This window comes from Prunus avium, chromosome 4 (genome assembly GCF_965620075.1).
Source record: "Prunus avium chromosome 4, drPruAviu1.hap1.1, whole genome shotgun sequence".
Classification (NCBI taxonomy): domain Eukaryota; kingdom Viridiplantae; phylum Streptophyta; class Magnoliopsida; order Rosales; family Rosaceae; genus Prunus; species Prunus avium.
This window is the reverse complement of record NC_142287.1, coordinates 35,774,131-35,795,254: the sequence shown is the minus strand read 5'-3', so window position 1 is coordinate 35,795,254 and position 21,124 is coordinate 35,774,131. Positions and strand designations below refer to the sequence as shown.

General features: G+C 38.7%; 3 protein-coding genes and 1 long non-coding RNA gene across 6 annotated transcripts; 2 read left to right on the top strand and 2 right to left on the bottom strand.

Annotated features, from left to right (window-relative positions):
• Positions 1–1,349: 1,349 nt before the first annotated feature.
• Positions 1,350–3,039, bottom strand: LOC110770903 (uncharacterized). The gene has a single exon (XM_021975133.2). It carries the CDS (start codon positions 2,951–2,953, stop codon positions 1,670–1,672), a length of 1,284 nt encoding a protein of 427 aa, XP_021830825.1. The 5' UTR covers positions 2,954–3,039; the 3' UTR covers positions 1,350–1,669.
• A 2,329-nt stretch (positions 3,040–5,368) lies between these two features.
• On the top strand, positions 5,369–6,585 carry LOC110770876 (uncharacterized). The gene is made up of 2 exons (XR_002528798.2): positions 5,369–5,834; positions 5,984–6,585. It is a non-coding gene; the product is annotated as an uncharacterized LOC110770876 (long non-coding RNA).
• Positions 6,586–6,904: 319 nt separating this feature from the next.
• LOC110770875 (LisH and RanBPM domains containing protein) lies at positions 6,905–10,569 on the bottom strand. Of its 3 annotated transcripts, none has more exons than XM_021975100.2 (7): positions 10,408–10,569; positions 10,099–10,296; positions 9,697–9,856; positions 9,478–9,584; positions 8,237–8,368; positions 7,788–7,944; positions 6,905–7,252 (listed from the first exon to the last, which is right to left on the bottom strand). In XM_021975100.2, exons 2-7 carry the CDS (start codon positions 10,147–10,149, stop codon positions 7,131–7,133), a joined length of 729 nt encoding a protein of 242 aa, XP_021830792.1. In that variant the 5' UTR covers positions 10,150–10,296; positions 10,408–10,569; the 3' UTR covers positions 6,905–7,130. The 3 variants fall into 3 exon arrangements, with proteins under 3 accessions (XP_021830792.1, XP_021830794.1, XP_021830791.1); XM_021975102.2 differs by having other exon boundaries at positions 9,478–9,581; positions 10,099–10,209; XM_021975099.2 differs by having other exon boundaries at positions 10,099–10,209; positions 10,408–10,567.
• A 1,525-nt stretch (positions 10,570–12,094) lies between these two features.
• Positions 12,095–20,876, top strand: EDA16 (SNF2 domain-containing protein / helicase domain-containing protein / zinc finger protein-like protein). Its single transcript, XM_021975095.2, has 12 exons — positions 12,095–12,719; positions 13,215–13,287; positions 13,483–13,884; positions 14,040–15,277; positions 15,737–15,808; positions 16,383–16,460; positions 16,557–17,466; positions 17,877–18,007; positions 18,217–18,438; positions 18,815–19,432; positions 19,543–19,752; positions 20,388–20,876. The coding sequence occupies exons 1-12, from the start codon at positions 12,585–12,587 to the stop codon at positions 20,490–20,492; spliced, it is 4,194 nt and encodes a 1,397-aa protein (XP_021830787.1). The 5' UTR covers positions 12,095–12,584; the 3' UTR covers positions 20,493–20,876.
• Positions 20,877–21,124: the final 248 nt, after the last annotated feature.

Sequence of the window (21,124 nt, the reverse complement as noted above, 5' to 3'; positions counted from 1 at the left end):
CGATTTTTTTTTTTTTTGTTTGTTGATAGTCAAACTCAAAGTCACACGGGTCAGACACCATCAGCCTATGCATGATAGGCCAGTAGTACTGTAGAGTGAGTGTGAGGTCAGAGCTGTACAATCTCACGCGTGCAAAGGCGGAGAGAGGGTGTAGCGTGGCACGTGCGGTGGCGTGTGCAAGTGTAGAAATTTTGCAAAAAGCGTTTTTGAAACTCAGACGGGGGGGACTAGGAAAGATACTCGGAGAGTGCATGGAGAGTGTCAGGGGGGGGTGGGGGTCCACAGCAGACCAGGGTCAGGGTGGCTCAGTGTGGTTGGGGTTGGCAAGGGACCGACGGATCAAAGGTGAGTGAGTGAGTGAGTGAGTTTGTGGGGTGGCTCGTGGTAAAAGATTTCATTTGAGTTTGATTTCATGGCTCACGAGTCACGTGAATGATGAATCTTTTGCTTTCGCTTTCTTCGGCTGAGAGTTTTCGGTTTGCTTTCTCTTCTTTTGAGGGTGCCTAAAGCTGAACCACGCCCTTGACCACTTGAAAGCTCACAAATTGGGCTAAAACACTGGTACACTAGCTAGAAAGAAAGAAAGAAAGAAAAAATAAGAATGACCCAAGTCCATTTTCAGCCTAGGAATTCTTAAAAGGACAAAAGTTGGGTCTTGGGTCCCACTTACAAACTGGATATGGCCCACCGGAGAGATGGACCAGAACCGACCAGATTGGGTTGGTCATTGGTGGCTCCCTATCTGGGCTTTTTCACGGCAAGCATGGCCCTTGGGGCATGTGGGACATTGATAGGGCCCAATTAGGGGGCAACATAATTTTCTTCATGAAGTCACGGCATACAAAAGAAGTAAAGGGTACATATGTGGGTTCAACCGGTTGGTTAAGACCGTGTGTCCGTCTCATCTATTGTGTTGCTCGAGATGGGTGTAAAAGTTTTAATCTTAAGAAAATTAGTGAAACAAAAACATAATAATGATTTACAGTTTACTTGAAAGTGATCAAAAGAAATATAATAATGATTTTAGGTCACGTTCATTTCTTTCCAATTTTGGACGAGCATCATGGAATGGGATGCCTGCCCTATGATGAAAAACAAGAAAAGCTCCCCCACAAGCCTGTAGGCTTATAAGTTGGTTTATAATATTCTTGTGTGGGTGTTTGGCCAGCAAGCACAATGCACCTTCCTAGTAGACAGATAGAGAGCGAAGATATCAAAGTGGCTGATTTGGCCTAGCCTCCTCCTAGCTAGGTAAATCCCATTTTCTGGTTTAGTAATCTCTGTTTCCAACCATACAAATACTAATTAACTACTAATTGGCAGCAAAACAAAATTACCCAACTCAAGATAAATGAAATGATCATCAATATATTACAGAAAAAAGCAGCAAGAATAATAAAAGGCAACAGATTATTTTTCTTATTTTGTCACAAGGTATGCAAAATCATCAGGACTGCTCCATGAAGTTCACAACTTGGGCATAATACACCTAATTAAGACATCTACCGAGGAAACTTACAGATCAGTCAGCAAAACCTTATACAATAACAATAATATTAATCCATAATACCATACTAATTAACTACTATTAAGCAGGTGCCAAAATATGGTTTTTTTTTTTTTTTTTTTTCTCTGCTATTCTGCTATGCTAGTAGCAAAAAACAGCTGATCATGTGAGCTGAACAACACAGCAATGCCCACAGAGCTCTTTCTCTCCATCCTCCTCCATCGGCTCCATGCTCGTCCATGCATCACTGGTCGCTGAGATATCAAATTTATGAACAATCGACATTGTTCTTGAGAATTCTCTGTATATGCCATACCCTGCCAGGAAGTACAAGTTAAGTCCAATGGGTGCCATTGTTAGGTAACGCCTCTGGCTAAGTGCCCAATTGTGATCATGTTGCGTGCCCAATGCAGATATCAGGGAATTCAGACTTTGTATTTGGGACCCTTCAACTTCATTCCATATGTTGAGCTTCCCATCATATGACTCAATGTGACCTTTCCATTGCTTGTAGCAATCACCAGAGCTAAAAAGCCTCCCATCCACTTCCACAATTTGATTTGGTGGCACATCCAATTGCCACATCCCCACGATGAGGTCCCACATCCTTGTTTGCGTGTCGTACACCTCAGCACAGCTGCGCACCATTATCGGAGGCAGCTCTGAGTCAGCCCTCTCTGCGAAACCTCCCACCACGTAGATTTTACCCAGCCATGTCACGCCCACGCAATTGTACCTCAATGTGCTCATGTTAGGCAGAGGGGTCCACTCGTTGAGCTCGGGATCGTACACCTCAGCTAATGGAATCCCCCTTGCGCAGGCTAGCGTGGACTTACCCCCGGCCACATAGATCTTGTTCTCCGAAACCGTGCAGGCAAAGTCAGACCTCGGGATGCCAAGTGGCGCACACGTTGACCATTGGTCAGACCCAACATTGTAACGCAACACAGATGAAGAGACTTCAATATCCACGTCAACAAGCTCACTGCACTCATCTGACGTGTGAGCTCTCTCCTTGAAACAAACCCTGCCACCAATTATGTAAACCGAGTCACCCAAAGACACCATGGCAAAACCCTTCAAGATATGGTTCTCAGTGAGGCCAGGGATCGAGCTAGCATATGTCCATGTGTTGGTTGATGGGTCGTAGAACTCTATCCAGTTAGAGATGTTCAAGTTTGGCGCTGGTTCTCTGAAGCAAAATGTGGCACAAACCCTGTAACTGGACAGAGAGTTGTTTGGTGAGGAAGGTGATGGAGTTGAGGATCTTGGTGGAGATGGGAGAGAACCCATTGGAGTGGCTTGGGGGAGCTTGGTGGTAGAGGGTGGCTTTGAACTAATTAATTTTGATTTTGTCAAATGGGAAATATAACGTAGAGGGAAATGGAAGATATAGAGAGAGAGAGAGAGAGCGGAGAATACAACAAATTTGTGGCTTGAAGACATCGACTAGAAATAAGGGTTGGTGTGAATTTCTAGGGTTTCTTGTGTTGCATGATCGAATAGTCGATAAGAATGTTTTTGGCGGGTTATTGTCTCTTGCATTGTCCATTTTGTAAAATAATTAAGATTTCCGGAGGATTCGATGCAAAAATAAGAGAGAATCGAGTTATATAAAGATTAGAGAAGAGTGTGGAATTTGAGTCACTCTTTATCTGATGGTTATAGTATTGTTTTGATTGAGATCAATTTGACTGATGACAACGTTAACAAGGACATTAATTTAGTTTAATCTAATTAACCAATTATTATACTTTTCTTGGTTCACTGGTTGCTTATATATATATATATATATATATGTATATTTTTAAGGTTATAGAAACTCACACCTATGCTGGAAAATTTTTAGGGGAGAGTTAATGGTGAATTGGTGATTGAGTAAAATTTTTTTTTACCAGGTCAGTTGTGTTTTCTACAGTTTCTACTACTGCTTTAGAGATGCGAAAGTGATTTGAATTTAGATTCCTATCTAATTTGGGAAAGTTTGTGTTGGACTGAACCAAGTTGAGCTTAGCTGAACTGAGTTCAGAAGTGTTGACGTGGCACTGATTGATTGACTATGCTACACACTGTTTGGCACGGTAAAGGTCTCCCGTGATCTCAACTAAACACACGGCCTGTATTCAATATCAAATAATTCATAAGAAATCAAACTTAGAAAAGGAAACAAAACAATAAGCACTGTTTAGACAGGAAGATTGGGAGTTGAGCTAGGCAAACATGCATGAAACAGCACTCTGAAAAAGCACTTAAAAAGTCATCAGCAGGGCAAATCCACATGAGATACTAATATATGATAGCATTAGAATCTGAAATCTCACACCTTTTTCTTTCTCACCAAGCCAACACAGAATCGTCTCTTGGATATGGGTTTGCTTATCAAGAAATTAATGTCCCAATTTTATATGTTAAAAAGCACATAACACTATACTTTTTTGTGCTCCTGGGATCTCATATCTTTATATCTGCTTTTTATCATGCAGATTTTTCAGACAGCAGAAAGCAATTTTAACATATGGGGAAACCAACAGCAACCAAGGCATGTGACAACTAGGAATCAAACCATGGTGAGGGTGCAATTTGGTCAAAGAGAATCGGATACTGCCCACTACAGTAGTAGCATGTGTTTCCACCCAGATGGGTTGGGCTGAGACCATGGTCAGATTGAAACAAACGTATAATGTCGTCTTCTCCAAATTCTTTAGTTGAGGTGTGAATGATGATGAGGCTTCGATGATAGCATAACCCTAAATCCGAAACCCTAAATTCTAAACAAGTCACATATTATTAAATGCTTCAACGTTTCAAATGTAGTATGAAGGACAAAAGATAGAAGGCTGGAATTGCTGAGCAAAGCTGTAAGAGGAGCGCATGATGAAGCACCATCAAGCAATTCAGAAAGCAAAATCTCATGAGAAACAAGTACATAGTGCAGCATTATTGGAGAAAGATGATAACAATTTTTGGGCTGACAGGTTGAATGTGTGTAAATGTGCGCTCTGAAATGGATATAATTTGGGGGTGGCTGGCACATTGTTTTCAACCCCATATACCAAAGCCTAAGTTGCAAGATGCAACCTTTGATCAAGACAAAATCTCCATTGTCTTGAGGTCCACCATGAACTTAACCCTAGCTAGGAGGAGCCTAGAACCATTGAGCCAAAGCATCAAAAGGGAACCCCACTTGAAGAAAAAGCCAGGTGGCAAAACCAAAACCGAAATATTCCAATCATGCAAAACTAGAAAACCCAAATCCAAAAGAGAGAAAGCTACATAAGCAGCAGCGCAGAGAGGTGCCAAAGGTTGCTCTGTTGGGTAGAATGACAGGTCATCTGAAATGGGACCTAGTTGGAGATGGTGCAGCGGCACAGGGGCACAGAATGGGCAAAGGGCCACGAGCAAATGTGAAGAGAGAGACAAAAGGGAATTTAATGAGCATATGCAAAAGCAAAATGGCTTTGAAGATGAAGCCAAAAAAGAAAGAGAAGCAAAGAACCTCTCGCAGTGCCTTCTATTGGAGACAAACCAGTTTTTGAGGGAAAAAGAAAACTCTGATTTGACTGATCAATGTAGAGATTCATTGCCCCTTTTTTTCTTTCGTTTTGGATTCATGTGTAGACCCTGGTTGCTTTGCACATGATGAAACTGAGCTTTCTTTGTGACGCACATATCCAACAATTTTACATTGGTTTAAACTTGAATAATATGTGTTATTTTTCACTAATGATATTATTAATCAGTCACTTAAAAAAAAACCACATGGGTAATTACCATGAAATCAAATTCTCTGTGCAGTGAGTGGATATGTGCAGTCAGGGTCTATTTCCTTTTCGAATAAGCAAGATAAGAATTTAAAACCCTTCGTTATCCAAAGAATTTGAACGAGTTCTTAGAGATATTGTGACCCAAAAAAAAAAGGATTTTCTACCACTAAACAAAAAAAAAAACAGAGTGCAGTTTACAGTGAGGTTTTAGGCGTCCCCTAATTGCCAGACGGTAGAGGGTTTAAGTTTCTAAGATTTTTTATGGCTTCAAAATGGGTAAAAGTAAAGGCCGAGGAAATACCCGTGAAATAATGATTCGTTATGCTCCAACCACATTCTGATAGTGATACGACCTTAGGCTCACTGCCCACTGTTCCTGCTCTCTCTCTCTCTCTCTCTCTGTCTGACTCTCTCTAGATGGTGGAATTTTAGCATCCCAATGTGATTTCAAGAAAAAAGTATATCAGTGTAGACTACGGCAGAAGCTGCGCAGCTACTTTGAGAGACCAAAAAGATTGCGTTTTGCATCTGCATTCCCTTCACCATTACCCTTTCTCAAAAAGGTTGTTTCTCCTCCTTTTTATGTCTTTGCATTTCAACCTTCTGCTGCACCATAACAGATTTTCTTTTCTCAAGTCTTGTATTTTCAGCTTCTCTCTTCTCAGTCCGTGAAGGAGCTAGCTATTAACTCTCCTTTCTCTCTCTGCCTCAGCAACAAACCCAGAGCAAGAGACATTGCCGCCCACCTCACAACTTATTTAAAACAGCGAAGAAAACAGGGGAAGAGTCAATTGGGTTTTTGGTGCAAGAGACTCAGTGAGCAGCAGTGTAAGCGAGCCACTTATGAATATGGGTTTGGTAGGAAGCTTGGTTTGGGTGAATGCATACAGTAGGAAGCAGTGTAGGAGCCTGTTCTGGAGAATGCGAGCGGCATTGAAGAAGGCTCTCAAGAACTCTGGCAAGAAGCAGTTGAGGTTCCAGTATGATCCTTCCAGCTATGCTCTGAATTTTGATGATGGCTCTTGGAAATCAGCCCAGGAAGCAAATGCTTTGAAATTGAAACATGCAACAAAACCTCAGCCCCATTCGGATTCAGATGTCAAAAACACTGCTTGGGTTTATGTTCTTTGGGTGGTTTCGGAGTGATGTTTGCAAGAGGAAAGAGGGGAGCAGATTGTTTTTTCTTTTTTCTTTGTGTTTGTGTGGTGTCCAAAAATTTTAGCAGCTAAAGTGCCATGCTTGTGAAGAGTGTGGTCATTGTCTAAAAAATGAATGGTTATAATTACAAGTGTGGCTTATGATTTTCTTGTTTCATTTCCCACGTCAACTTCTTCGTTGTTTGGCTAAATTGTCTAGTATTTATTTTCTAGAGTGCTCAGGGAAATTTCATGATTATGATGTTCTTATGTTCACTGAGATTGCATGCAATCCATTAGAAGGTAAGGGAAAGTAAGAACGCTTACCTTACCTATAACTTGAAAGCTGCGATGAGCGCTTCTTGAAATTTTGCCAAGACCACATCAATTTTTCTTTTAATTTTTATTATTTGAAGTAAGACCACAGCAATACATTATTGTAGCTCACTACCTGTTTTGCTGCACCTAACACAGCCAAAAAGATTTACCCCACAATCTCAAGAAATAGACGTAAAGAGATGTTATAGACAATCATTTGTACAAATGTTGAGAATGCCACAGAAACGTAAATGATAATAAAATTAACAAAGATTGCAATGAAACAACGTCCAGAGGAATGTAGATACAGTCATTTCACGATAAAGGTACGTACATCATTTGTCATTCCATTAAAGCCTAGACGAAACCTAAATCCTCCGCACAAGGAGGTTGGACGGACATCCTCTAGACAGTAGGGTCTTCTAGCATGGCAGTGGAAAGATCATTTATCCGAGGATAAGCAGCTTTTTCATCAAGCTGGTTCTGGGCCCATATCAGCATCTTCAACAAGCTTGGTAGCTTCGGGTCTGTGGTAGGACAACAGGACATACAAAAATTGTTAACCTATTTGGAGACTTGTATTGGATAAGAAGTTAAAAACTGTTTCTTCGGAGATCTATCTCCTAATCAATATTTGCTCTAAAAAATACTCATGAACGATTTGGCATTTTACCCTAGACTATCCCTTCAAATAGTATTAAATTGATGAACAATCTTGTTGGATTTTTTAAAGCGAATTTTCCAAATGATTTTGTTACTGGGAAATAGTTTAGTTTTCCAATCATGTAAAGACCATGATCAAAGTACTCGGCAATGAAAAATATTGTGCTGATACAACTATAACTCGACCATACTTTTTCTTGTGGGGTTTACGGTTTACCAACTAAACCTTTTTACTCCAAGAAAATTGGGACCGGCAACCAAAAATTATTTTTAACCAAACTAACAGTATAAATGCTTTTGAAGATAAATAATGAACATAATCCAGTTATGCTCTATCGTAACTGGGAACACAAACAAAGGTAGATACAGAATAAATCAAACTTTAGCAAACATACTAACCTTTTTCATGACTCTGGCTGGTAAGGATGGCCGCATTCACCTCACTTGCTGTCTTTAGGCGTTGTGATATGTCCAGAAGCTCTCCAACAGGACAATTGGACACATCTTCAAAGGCTAGCAGTGCAACAGTCCTCTCCAACTCTTCTAAAAAGCTTTGCTGCATATAATGGTATTAATAAGTAATCATAACTCTAAATTTCTAAGGATAAGATATGCAATGATACAAAATTTAACACAGGAATATGGTCAAATGAAGCATTCAATAAATCAGTTACTATCTTCCACCTTGGTAACATTTACAACAGTTCAATTTCAGCCAATGAGTGAAAAAACAACAAAGTCAATGCAATTCAGTTGGGTGGAGTTGGGGGAAGCCAACAGAAAGTTAAATCATAAAATTATATTCATCATAGTCAATCGAAGCAAAGTTACAATGGGCTGAATCTTACATTTTCTTCTCCCCTTGGTGCTAGCTCTTCCTGAGCAAACTCAAGGGCTTCTTCTACTTTCCCATTCCGAATTAGTTCTATCAACCGTTGCTGTTGGAGATGGAAAAATAATTGGGGATTTGTATCCAAAATCTGCAAACAGAGTTATCACAGATCTTTAAATATTCTAAATAACAGGCTGCTCACTGGCAAGCAAAAATCTATAAAGGAATAGACTCAATAAAAATTATAAGAAGGAAACAAAGCTACTTGAATGTCAATCTAAAAGAAAAAGGAAACCCCCCTCATGGATGGATAAGGCAAGAAAATAAAAAAGCATCGAAAGGAAAGGAAACCCTCCTCATGGATGGATGTCAAACTACACTACCTGCATGTTTACATAAAGAGAAAAAAAACAGGTTGCAGAAAACCATCCATGTAAGCTTAGGTTTATATTCTTTGTGTCCATGTTCTTTTTTCTACAAGTGTAGTAGTCCTAAACATGATGGACAGACTGACCACAATGAAAGTGAGTCACCTTATTTATAGTTTGCTCATATGCTACTCTTCGGGTTTAAAAAGTCGTTACTAACTGATCGAGGCTCTAGGTGGGAGGTAAAACTAACAAATTTGGCCAAGAAATCCCATGATTTTGACAGGGAGAAGCAACACCACTCTGATTTTTTTTTTCCTACTAAGGTTTGAGAGCCTCAATAATTCGTCTACTCCCAAGTTCCGGAGGAAAAGTCGGGACTTTCACTCAGTGAATGTTTTTCTTTCCAGAAAAATGACAGGATATTTTAATAAGATGAAGGACATGACTCTCTTAACAGATAAATCAAGCAACATCATGCATTTAATAACTACTTCCCTAATGCTCAATACAAAAAAAAGGCCACGAACAACAACAACATACCCTGCTCGACAAACTCATCCTGGTTAGAGGTTGATTAACGCACTACTTACAATCACCACATAATGAATCTCATGATTATGATCAAATAAGTGACTATTTGACATATGAACCAACCTCAACTATAAAAGAGCTTCATATGAGGCTGACAAACTTCATATCAAGTTTGGCACAATTATGATTATTCAAATTGCAGTGCCACAATTAATATGACATGGCATATTTTCAGAGAAAAGGAATGATATAAGATTTTATCAAAGGGAAAAAAAGAGCAATAATATTTCCACCAATAGTATAAAATTACGGACTTTATGAAGATAACCAAAAGTTTTAAAAAATGGCATCCTACCTCAGGGTTTAAGTCATTCACTTTCTCAATTGCATCCTCCACATTACCACACTGTACTGCCTTCTTGACAGCCATACGGTCTGTGATTGTTGCAAGATCAATATCTGCTATCTAACCATAAGGAGAAACACAACAACATATAATACAAAATGAAGCACACCACCACCAAGGCATCGACAATAAGAACATGCCATTAAGTTATATATCAAAAAAGGATACGTTCGGTTCCAGATTCCTTTCGGAATTTCTCAGCAGCATCCACATAACCCTCGGTGACAAGAAAGTTCATCACCAATTTATTCATGTCTTCTTTCTTAATTTTTACATCCTTGAGCTTCTTCTCCCACTCTTCCCTTGTTATGACTTTCTTCGACGCAGTCTATGGCACAACATAGAAATATTAGACAAATTTGCATTGTCACACAACATACCCTCTTCAACTACAGTTTCTTTTTCTTTCTCCTATTGAAATTGAAATCTGCTCCACTCTACCATGCCAATGGGGATAGTTATTGACCTAATAACTAAATATTCAACCTCAAATCAATGTCGTGAACCTGTTCTAAACACTCATAATTGAGCAGTCAAAACCACGAAATTATAATCTAGATGTCAATTTACCATTGCTTCGATCTCTGCAAGTTGATGAACCACAATCCAGAACAGTGACATCAGTGCACCGCCTTGAATCCCATCATTCAACTCCCACAACTATACTTCCTTCAAATCGCCCTGTAAATTTTACACACCGATTCAATTTGCAACAAGAGACCCTATACTGAGCAAACAGCTGGGAATCATAAACTGGAAACCCTAGTTCTGCATAAATGCGATAGAACTGTAAATATAACTGTCGCTGAGTGATAGTTTTCCCGAGAAAACTTTTTCCAAGACAAGTGTTGGCCAAGAAAATACTGAAGTAAAAGGTACCTTGAAGAGTGCTGGGTTTGAGATGATTGCGTCTATATATATACTGCTTCGTATTCGTCTGTGCGTGTGAGTGAGTAATTGGGATCCCGGCGATCCCTTTCTTCTCGCTGCTCGGAACTTCTGGGTTGGTGGTTAGTGTTTTCGGGGTACCCTTAATTTGGGTCCTGACCTTAAACGGGTCGGATCCCAGTTTGTTTTATTTGGTTTTCAATGGTTTGACGTGTCACGCGATTATGCACTCAAGCTTGCATTCGAATTGGGCTCGCGGAATTGTTGGGCTTTGACCTGAGCTTAGTTCGGGCTTTGATTTTGAGTTCAAGCCTGATATGCAGACCGGCCCATGATTAAATTTTTATTAAAGCATTTGATTCGAGAACAAGGAGGCGAACACACTATCTGACTTTTATTAACGCGAAGAATGACAATCACTCTTTTATCTCTCTATCCTCCTCCAATAATTGCTATTATATTCTCACATATCATAATATGTTTGGGTCCTATTTTGTATCTACTTTCTATTTTCTTCGCATTTAACATATTTGTGTCTGGTATTGTGTGAGATTCTTAATTTCCGTACATCATTCATACGCAATTTTACTAAAATAAATTTTTTAAAAGTTATCAAATGGATCCTTACAATCGTACTTTTTTATTTATAAGATATAGTCGTACATTTCACAAGGATTTTTTAATATATTAGTTGATAACTTGAGATCACCATCATCCTTTTTCACCGACTCAATCTTTTACATGTTTGTTTAATTACTTTTTATTTTTTTAATGAACGTTTTATTGAATTACTTAACTTATTGGCAATCACGGGTCCAAGGGAGGCCTGAATAAAAAATTATAAAATTACAAAAGTAGAAGAAAACAGGTACTATAGTGGCGCGAAATGGACAGAGTTTAGGTGTAACCGGTTACTTTCATATTAAAAAATTTGACACGTAATTGCGTTGGCCGGTTGCCAATATCATAGGCGCGAATTACGCCACTACCCTTCTTTTCTTTGTTAGCAAGTTGGAAATTTCGCAGCCATTTGAGACGCTTTTCCATTCAACAGCATGGAATTTCACACCGATATTAACATTGTGTTTGTGTACAATTTACAAACAAGTTTCCATGCTCAAACAACATTTTTGAGCTTTCAAATATCAATTTTGTTTTCTTACTCCTTAATTATAAAACGTGAAGATAAATGCTTTATCATACGAGTTATCAGTTCAATTATAAATTATTATCATTGCATTGTAGCATGTGAACACACTCTTGTATGAACTTGAAGAAATCCGTTTGGATGGATGTATTCGAAATGTATTGGACTCAAATGTACCATATCTTTAAATACATTCAATCTAACATAGTTATTGTTTTTTATATATGTAAATTTAGCTTTGTATCCTTAGTTTCGTAATTAAGAATTTAGATTGTGTTATTGTGCTTATGTTCACAATTATGTAGTTCGATAATTTATTTAATTATTTTATAATATATTGAGAAAAATATAATAAAATTTAAAGTGTAGATAGTTTCCTCTAAGGGATTGATGAGAAAAAATAGGGCTTCTCATTCCATTTTCATAATTAAATAATAACATTTGCAATATTTGCTATTTTTGAAAACTTAGGTGATATACGCATGAGCATGACAATCCGCAAGCGTGAGTGGTTGCGTGGCACTCGAATCTAAAGCCATCGTCCGCAATAATCAAATCAAATCTCCAAACCCAATTCGGAATTCCTAGTCCGAGTAGGAAAACGAAAGCCAAAACCCTCAAAACCACCAACCAGAAAATTAGAACTAGTCCTTAACCTACGCACCCCCCAAAAACCCGAACCCAATCTAAACATGCGCCACCACATTCTTCACGATCCGCGGCTTTGAGGACGACAAAAGAGAAAAGAAAAATAAAGAAGAAGAAAAAGTTATAAAAGAAAAGTCGCATCGCGAGAACTTTCTCAGAAGCCTTCACATTGATAACGATCCAAAGCCCCCTCCCTCTCTCTCTCCGCGCTCAAGTTCCTTAGAATTTCTTGGTCGTTTCGCTGAGAATGCGATTGCAATTGCCCGGATCCAAGCTTTTGTCTCTAAATTCGGAGCATAATCGGACTGAGTCTGCTTAGGGTTTTCAAAGAGGTTCAAGAGTCCAGAAGCTAGGGCTAGGGTTAGGTGTCAGTATGTTGCAGGCGGAGGACAGCTCGAATTGGAATCAGTTACCGGCCGCCTATGGATTCGCCGGCGTGGATCTCGACGATGAGGGTATGTCGATGGATGTAGACACGCTCTTAGGCCTTATCGCTGAAGAATCCCCGGTAATTTCCGCACTCCTGTCTTGGAAAAGGGTTTAACTTCTTTGCAATTTTTGGGATACTTCGTTGCACTGTGGGCGGTGCAAATCTCGTGTGCTTTTTGGAGTTCTTGTGCAACCTTAAGTTTGAGCTTGAAAACACTTAAATGCAATTCTAGTGGAAACACTTAAATTCAGCTGGTTATTCGTGAAAAATCATGGCGGTGTTGATAAGAATGATCAATTTTTTGTCTCTTTAATTACTAGCAGAAGGGGTAGTATGGTATGGTAACTGGAAGCACCAAAAGGGTTTATGAGTATATTGGCATGTCAAATGTTGTTGTAGAAAAATTTCCACATGCCTTTCTTGTTTTTGTTTATTGCTACATCTAGCTGAAACTTACAGACGTCTTCCTTTTTCATTGCTATGTTTTGTTCTATTAAAATTATTGTCCCCCTAGCCTTATGGTTAGCACTTTCTTTTTTCTTTTAAAGCTGACATTTTGAGTACCAACTGCAGAGTCGTCCACCGAATTATTCATTGGAAAATCAATTGCAAGCTGAAGCAGTTTCCGATGCTCAGCTCCAAAGTGGTAAATCATTTTGTGCTGACTTTTTAGGTTTTTTAATGTATATTTGTTTCTGCCATCTATGAAATGCTTTTGTCGGCGTTGTTTTGTAGTAGGATATTGTTGTCTTCTATAATGTTGTGGTATTCTGGAAGGTATATTACAAACATCTACATTTGACTACCATTTGATTACTTGGTTAACTGGTGATTTTGTTAGGATTTCAAGCGTTGAAAGAAGAACCACCAATTGAAACTGATTTAATGGGTCCAGGCTCTTGGCATACTCCATACAGCTTAGAAGCTTCAGATTCTGGGGCAGGGGTTCCAGACGGCTCTTTTGAATCTGCAGGGAACCGTGCAATGAGTTTTGATTACAAAGAGATGGAACCATCAGCACACACTGGTTCTCCTGGGCATGCCTACTCTACAAGTCTTAAAGACTGGAATTCCTTGTTTCCAGGCAATGAGGCTTGCTTTGCAGAGAGGGTTGCAGTTTCACAGCCCACATGTAGTACGGCATCTAGTTTTGCTGAAGGGCATGCTAACCACATTTTGGACCACAGAGATCCCAATGTCCTGCAGGGGAAAGCTGACGTGGCGGGGAAAGTTGATTCTGAATGTATGTTAATCTTTCATCTGGGTTATAAACTGGACCAAGGAATCACATTTTTGTTATGTTTGAAGGTTCAATATAGATCATTGCATGTGCACTTTGTATTGTTTTTAAAATTTGGGGTGGAAGCACTAATTATGTCTTCTGATGATTGATTGCAGATGCTTCACAATGCCTTGGTATTGAGAACATGGATCTAAGTTACGGAACCTATGGCAATTTCGGGGAGAATACCAGAGAAACCCAAGGACCTTCAGAAAATAATTCCTGCACATCTATGGAAACTACTCTCTGTCAAAATTCTGATGTTTTCAGTGACCATTACCCAGCTTTGTGTGGGATGAGCTTAGATAATACGTTTTTGGCTGATACCTTAATGCATCATAGTCCTACTAGATATTATTTTCCGAGTAATGAAGAAATGATGGCTAATGTGAAGGATGAATCAGGGGAGTTTCCAACTGATAGTTCATGTTCAAGTAGTAAGATGAATTTAAATGGTCAGGAGGGAATAACTGGTAAATCTGCTTTCCAGCCATCAATGATTGATGTTTTAGATGTGAAGGAGTGGAATTTTGGGTATGATAATTGTATACCAGCAATCAGTGGAAATTCTTCATTCGATGCTGACTCTTTTCCTGCTGACAACAAGTCGTCAATCGAGCCTCTGAGTTCTACTCAGACATATATATCAAGCAAAATGGAACCCATTGGCGTGAAGGATGAAATGATCGATGAGTTAGTTGCACCTAGTAGTGTTATGTTCCACCCCTATCGAGCCATGGATGAAGCTGTCAGTAGACAGTCTTCTCTCAGTGCTGATGATCACTTTTTTGACAAAGACTCAAAGCTTTCTGGTTTTGGTATGTCAACTCAGAATCTTGGTAACCCAGTGGATCAGAAAGAAGACATGATTGTTTCATATAAAAGAGCTTGTCATTTTCAAGATAATATGAATGGAAGTTCTACATCCCCCATTGATGGTCCATCTATGAATTCAAATGCCTCAGAACGTTATTTGCCAGTTGCTCAGCCATTCACTTCAAGCAAGAATCAGGCTTACGTTAAGGACGAACATGAGGATAAAGTAACTCATTCTACGAGCATGCATCTTTCAAAAGTCAGCCCTGAATCAATTCATAGTAACTTCTCTGACAAGTCTCCTGCAGAAGATGACTTTGATGTACGCATCATTGAAAATATCAGTCATCCTGCACCCTCAAATCGCTCTCCAGTGGTTATTAATACTAGTTACCATGTGCCCTTGAATCGCTTTCCAGCACTTGGAAATACCCTCGTTAATTCACAGCAATTGGCACCTAGTGATCATTACACAGGAGTGGGAGGCATGAGATGCAAGGCAAGAGATGAGCAATTGATTTTGAGAGTAGCATTGCAGGTTAGCTCTTCTAGTTTGGAACTTTATTGCTTCTCAGTGGTTTTTGGAAATATGCTGTCTGCATGAAATACTGAAAAGCTCTTATTAATATTGTTTTTATTATTTCATTATTTTTATATGCTAAACATATTTTTTATGGTATCATATTGGATGCTCTTTCTTGGGCGCACTGTTTATATTTTGTCCTAGTTGAGATTGGGATATATCTGGGAGTTATTATTTTCAACTTCTGTGCTGCGTATGTTCGAGATATGTTCATCCATTAGAATTCTACTAGTTACATTTTGGTGCAAGGTTTTTTTTTTCTTTTCAAAATGCTATCATGCCACCCAGATTTCTATTGGGTGACATATATTTCTTTGGTGCTTGTTTTAGTAAGAAAATGTAAAAGCGCTTATGCACATTAATAAAACTTGAGATCTGAAACCTTGGTGGGACAAATTTTGTGATGCATTGCAGGACCTTTCACAGCCGAAGTCGGAAGCTATTCCACCAGATGGACTTTTAGCAGTTCCTCTATTACGACATCAGGTTTTGATAACTTTCATTGTAGATAAATATTGTTCGCAACCCCAAAAAATGGCAATTGGGTGGGTCCACTGGGAATCTAGTGTGATAAGTATCTAGTTTGGTATTGTGATTATCAACTAAAATAAACTTGGATACAAGTTTGTACTTTCGAGTGGTTATTTCCTTGTTTCGAGGTGTAGAAAATGGTTTTCTGGTTGTGTTCCAATAGACAGGCGGAAAGCTTATTTATGTATATCGAGTTGCCATGTTTTCTAAAATAATGGCAGGTTATCAAGCGGTTCATGTTGTGGAATCAAAATCTTCTACCTGAAATTAGAAGTCGGGTTTCCTCAGCTTCCACTTGGGTTTTGGCATGTCTGTTTAATGTTCCTGATTTTTTAAAAGTCATAACTGGCTGGTTATATGGAACTATAATTAATTTGGAATTTTCTCTTTCAAGGAGTCTACTTCCTTGTGCCTACTATCCCTCTCTTTTAAAATTAGAACCAGTGCCTTTTTGTTTTAGACCACTGCTTTGTGTATATTTGTGTATCAGAATGGGGCCCATTTAAGTTTTAACTCATATCCTGGACAGAGAATTGCATTGTCATGGATGGTTCAAAAGGAGACAGCTAGTTTGCACTGTTCGGGAGGAATTCTTGCGGATGATCAGGTCTGTACTATTTAGTTTTTATTAGCTAACACAACTTCATCTGACAAGGACTTGTGCCAAATATTCTCAAGCATTTATATACTCATCATTTTGCAGGGATTGGGAAAAACAATATCGACAATTGCACTTATACTTAAGGAAAGGCCTCCTTCTTATGGGGCCTGTCAAGATGTTAAAAAGCTCGAGCTGGAAACTCTTGATTTGGACAATGATGATGATATGCCTTCTGAGATTGTTGGACGGAAGCAACATGCTGATGCCCGTGAAGTTATCCCAAATGGAATTCAAAAGAAGAGCATGAAACCTTTGGTACAGGCAAAGGGAAGGCCAGCGGCTGGAACACTTGTTGTTTGTCCTACAAGTGTCCTCCGCCAGTGGGCTGAGGAGTTGCATAATAAGGTAACTGGAAAAGCTAATATCTCTGTGCTAGTTTACCATGGAAGCAACCGAACGAAGGATCCTTGTGAGCTTGCTAAGTTTGATGTTGTCCTCACCACATATTCAATTGTCAGCATGGAGGTGCCAAAGCAGCCTCTTGTTGATGAAGATGATGAGGAGAAAGTAAAGCCAGAAGAGAATGATATTCCACATGTGGGTTTCTCATCCAGTAAGAAAAGGAAATATCCTCAAGGTTCTGCTAATAAATGTTCAAAGGGTAAAAAGGGATTAGAGAGTGCAATGCTTGAGTCTGTTGCTCGCCCTCTTGCTAAGGTTGGATGGTTTAGGGTTGTCCTGGATGAGGCTCAGAGTATTAAGAATCACAGAACTCAAGTAGCTAGGGCCTGTTGGGGTCTGCGTGCAAAACGCAGGTGGTGCTTATCAGGGACTCCTATCCAGAATGCGATTGATGACCTTTATAGCTACTTTAGATTTCTCAAATATGATCCTTATGCTGTATACAAGTCATTTTGCTCTACAATTAAGGTCCCAATTAGCAAGAATCCAGCAAAAGGGTACAGAAAACTACAAGCTGTTTTGAAGACAATTATGTTACGCCGCACAAAAGGTGTGATAAAATATAATATTTCTGCTATTTGAATCTTTTAATGGTGCTTATTTTGATATTCTTAATTTACTAGTTTTGCTGGTGCCTTTGGAAAATTAGTGTTGTATGTGTTCTAGTCATTCTCATTGACTTTAGCCAATGGTGAACTATCTCTTATTATTCATGCTTATTTTCTAGGATGGTTACAATTTAATAAGCTTTAACTTCTGTGATCTGAAGTGAATTGAAGTATAAAAGGCATTTTGTTTTAGAACTTGTTTTTAAATTAAAAACAAATGTTTATCACTATAATCATTCTATAATATTTGTGAGCTCTCAACTGTAAATCTTTTCCCACTGGCATTTTTACTGTCAATATCCAATTAATCTACATTGATTTATCACCATCTGATGGCAATTGTTCGTTGTAGGCACACTTCTTGATGGCGAACCTATTATTACTTTACCACCTAAATTTATAGAATTGAAAAGGGTGGAGTTTTCAAAGGAAGAACGAGATTTCTACTCCAGGCTAGAGGCTGATTCACGTGCACAGTTTGAGGTATGTTTTTACTGGGAAAGCTAATTTGGGGTTCGATGGTGGAATTGCTTTATTTTTGTCATTGTGTTCTTTTTCCCCCTTTGAAAGGAAACTTTTAGCTCCTTTTAGTTTTTGTTTTTTGTTTTTCAGAGTATGTTTCTTTAAGTTTGTGATATACATGTTTAGTTGCCTTTGGTCATGTTCTCAAATACACATGCTTGCTATGTCAGGAATACGCAGCCGCTGGAACTGTCAAACAAAATTATGTTAACATTTTGTTAATGCTTTTGCGTCTTCGACAAGCTTGTGATCACCCTCTTCTTGTTAGACGGTATGATTCACATTCTTTATGGAGATCTTCAGTTGAGAATGCAAAGAAACTTCCCCGTGACAAACAACTTTCGCTTATGAATTGTTTAGAAGCTTCTTTGGCAATATGCGGCCTCTGCAATGTAAGTGTTTACTTGAACTTTTTTTTTCCTTTCATAATTTTCGTATATACATAATGATTTTATATTTACTGAAATGGGTGGATGGCATGTGGCGTAGCATCCATTTTTTCTATCTTGTTCCGAGTTTGTCTTGTTAATATGCATAATTTATGTAGCCCTTTATGGATGTAGTTTTTGTGAGAATTGCACACATGACCAACTGTCCAAATTATGGTGCATTTGTATTGCCTTTATCCCTTGACATTCTTTGGATATAACCCTTTGCTTTAAGCGCTTTGGAAGTTGTCATATTCATTGCCTGTCAAGTTAGACTTTATGCAGGTTAAGAAATTTGTCTGGCTTTTCTTTTTTGACATCTTGATTTATTTTTTCTCAGGATCCACCTGAAGATGCTGTTGTTTCTGAATGTGGTCATGTCTTCTGTAGCCAATGCATTTCTGAACATCTTACTGGTGATGACAACCAGTGCCCCAACACAAATTGCAAAGTTAGACTAAATGTTTCTTCAGTGTTTTCAAAAGCCACTTTGAACAGTTCTCTATCTGACCAGCCTAATCCAGATAGCATTGGTTCAGAAGTTTTTGATGCTGTAGAGTCTTTCTATGAGGATCACTCATATAATTCTTCAAAAATTAAGGCTGCTCTTGAGGTTCTGTGTGCAATGTGTAAACCACAGGCTTGTATTTCTGGAAATAGTTGCTTAGATGATCGAGTTGATAGAAATGCTGGCTGTCCTGAAAATTCTTCTGATATTCGTGTGGTTGAACCACTTGAGGATGTTCCTAATAGACAGAACTTGGATGTGGAGACGTGTTCTAAGAATTCAAATAAGGTAGTTAGAGAAAAAGCAATAGTCTTTTCACAGTGGACAAGGATGCTGGACTTGCTTGAAGCATGCCTTAAAACTTCTTCCATTGAGTATAGAAGACTCGATGGAACAATGTCAGTTGTTGCTAGAGATAAAGCTGTCAAGGATTTTAACACCCTTCCGGAGGTTTGTGGAAATGATAGGATATCTTGATACAAGTTTCAAAGAAATGTTTTAGTTTTAGTTTTTTTTCTTTTTAACTTGATAGTTCTGAAGTGTGACCTGGTTTCTTGTAGGTGTCAGTTATGATTATGTCCTTGAAAGCAGCTAGTCTTGGTCTCAACATGGTTGCAGCTTGTCATGTTCTTCTTTTGGATCTTTGGTGGAATCCTACCACAGAAGATCAAGCAATTGATAGAGCACATCGTATTGGGCAGACTCGTCCTGTTACAGTTTTACGGTTGACTGTGAGAGATACTGTTGAAGATCGTATTTTGGCCCTTCAGGTACTTTCCTTTTGTTCTTTATTTTTTCTGTTTTATTTGTAGTTTAGCTTTTCTAACCACTACAGTACAAGCTTGGATAAGCTGAAGCGCAAATGTATTAGACCAATGACCACCTTATGTACTACTCGTACATTTTTTGTATGGAGTCATGGACTGGGGAAGAACAGGTAGCATTTGTTGCTTGTAATGTATCTGAAGCTTCTTTGAGTTGTGCATTGCCGTAATGGCATTGGCATTAGAGGAAATAACTTGGGCTAGTAGGGCTTTTCATCTTCATGTGCTTTTTAGTTGGGGAATATGTATTCCTGACAACCTGTAGTTCAGTATGTTTTTCTGAGTATCTATGATGTATACATGGATGCCTGCTGTTTGTTAGTACATCATGGTATAGAAAAATTGGCTTGTCTCAGGAAAGCTGGGTGGACACAAAAAACTATATTTACTTACTCATTTTGGATCATAATGTTGTGAACCTAGTCCCCCCTTCACTTGTCCACCTGGTGTACTGTTCTGTAGGGCAGTGTTTACATATTTGCTACTTTCATTGTTGGATGGTATATATTTGCTGATTCATTGTTGGATTGTATTCCATTGTTTGGCTGATAACTTCATTTGTGCATTATCCCTTTGTGCAGCAAAAGAAGAGAGAGATGGTCGCCTCTGCATTTGGAGAGGATGAAACTGGTGGTCGCCAGACTCGTCTGACAGTAGAGGATCTGAAGTACCTGTTTATGATGTGATTAGAGAGTTTTTATAGGTTGAGCAGATTTTGTTTTGCTAACACAAAAGGTATTGTCAATAGGTTTGTTTTTGGCATTGGCAGCAGCAGAATTGATAGTTGAAGAAGATTATCTGACCATAGATCTAAAAGGAGTAGCATGGGGCTTTATCAACAAGAAGATTATGTTCATAGTCTGTATAGAATCACATGATCATTTTTTTTTCCAAAATTTTTTCTCCAGAAATTTCTATTCTTTCCCTGCCCTCGTTTTCTCCATGATATTGTATAGGATGTGGAGTAGGAAGTTTAAAGCAATTAAAGATGTGAAGTTCCAGTGAAGATTCTAGTTGTAAATGAGAGGGTATTTCCCTTGGTTCTTTTTATAATATTTTCTTTTTGTTTAGTTATGATATACATAATACAAAATGTTTGGTTGTGAAAATTTGCGTCTTCTTCTCTCGTGATCAGTTAGTTCATATCGACGATTAATCCATGGTTTATGTTGAGCAAATTGGTTTCATGGTCACTAATCACTACTGATGTACGTGCCTGGGTTTGCTGATTTTGGTGGGAGCAATACCTCTCTCTCTCTCTCTCTCTCTCTCTCTCTCTCTCTCCCCAACTAACTAAACATAATTAAGCAAACTAGTC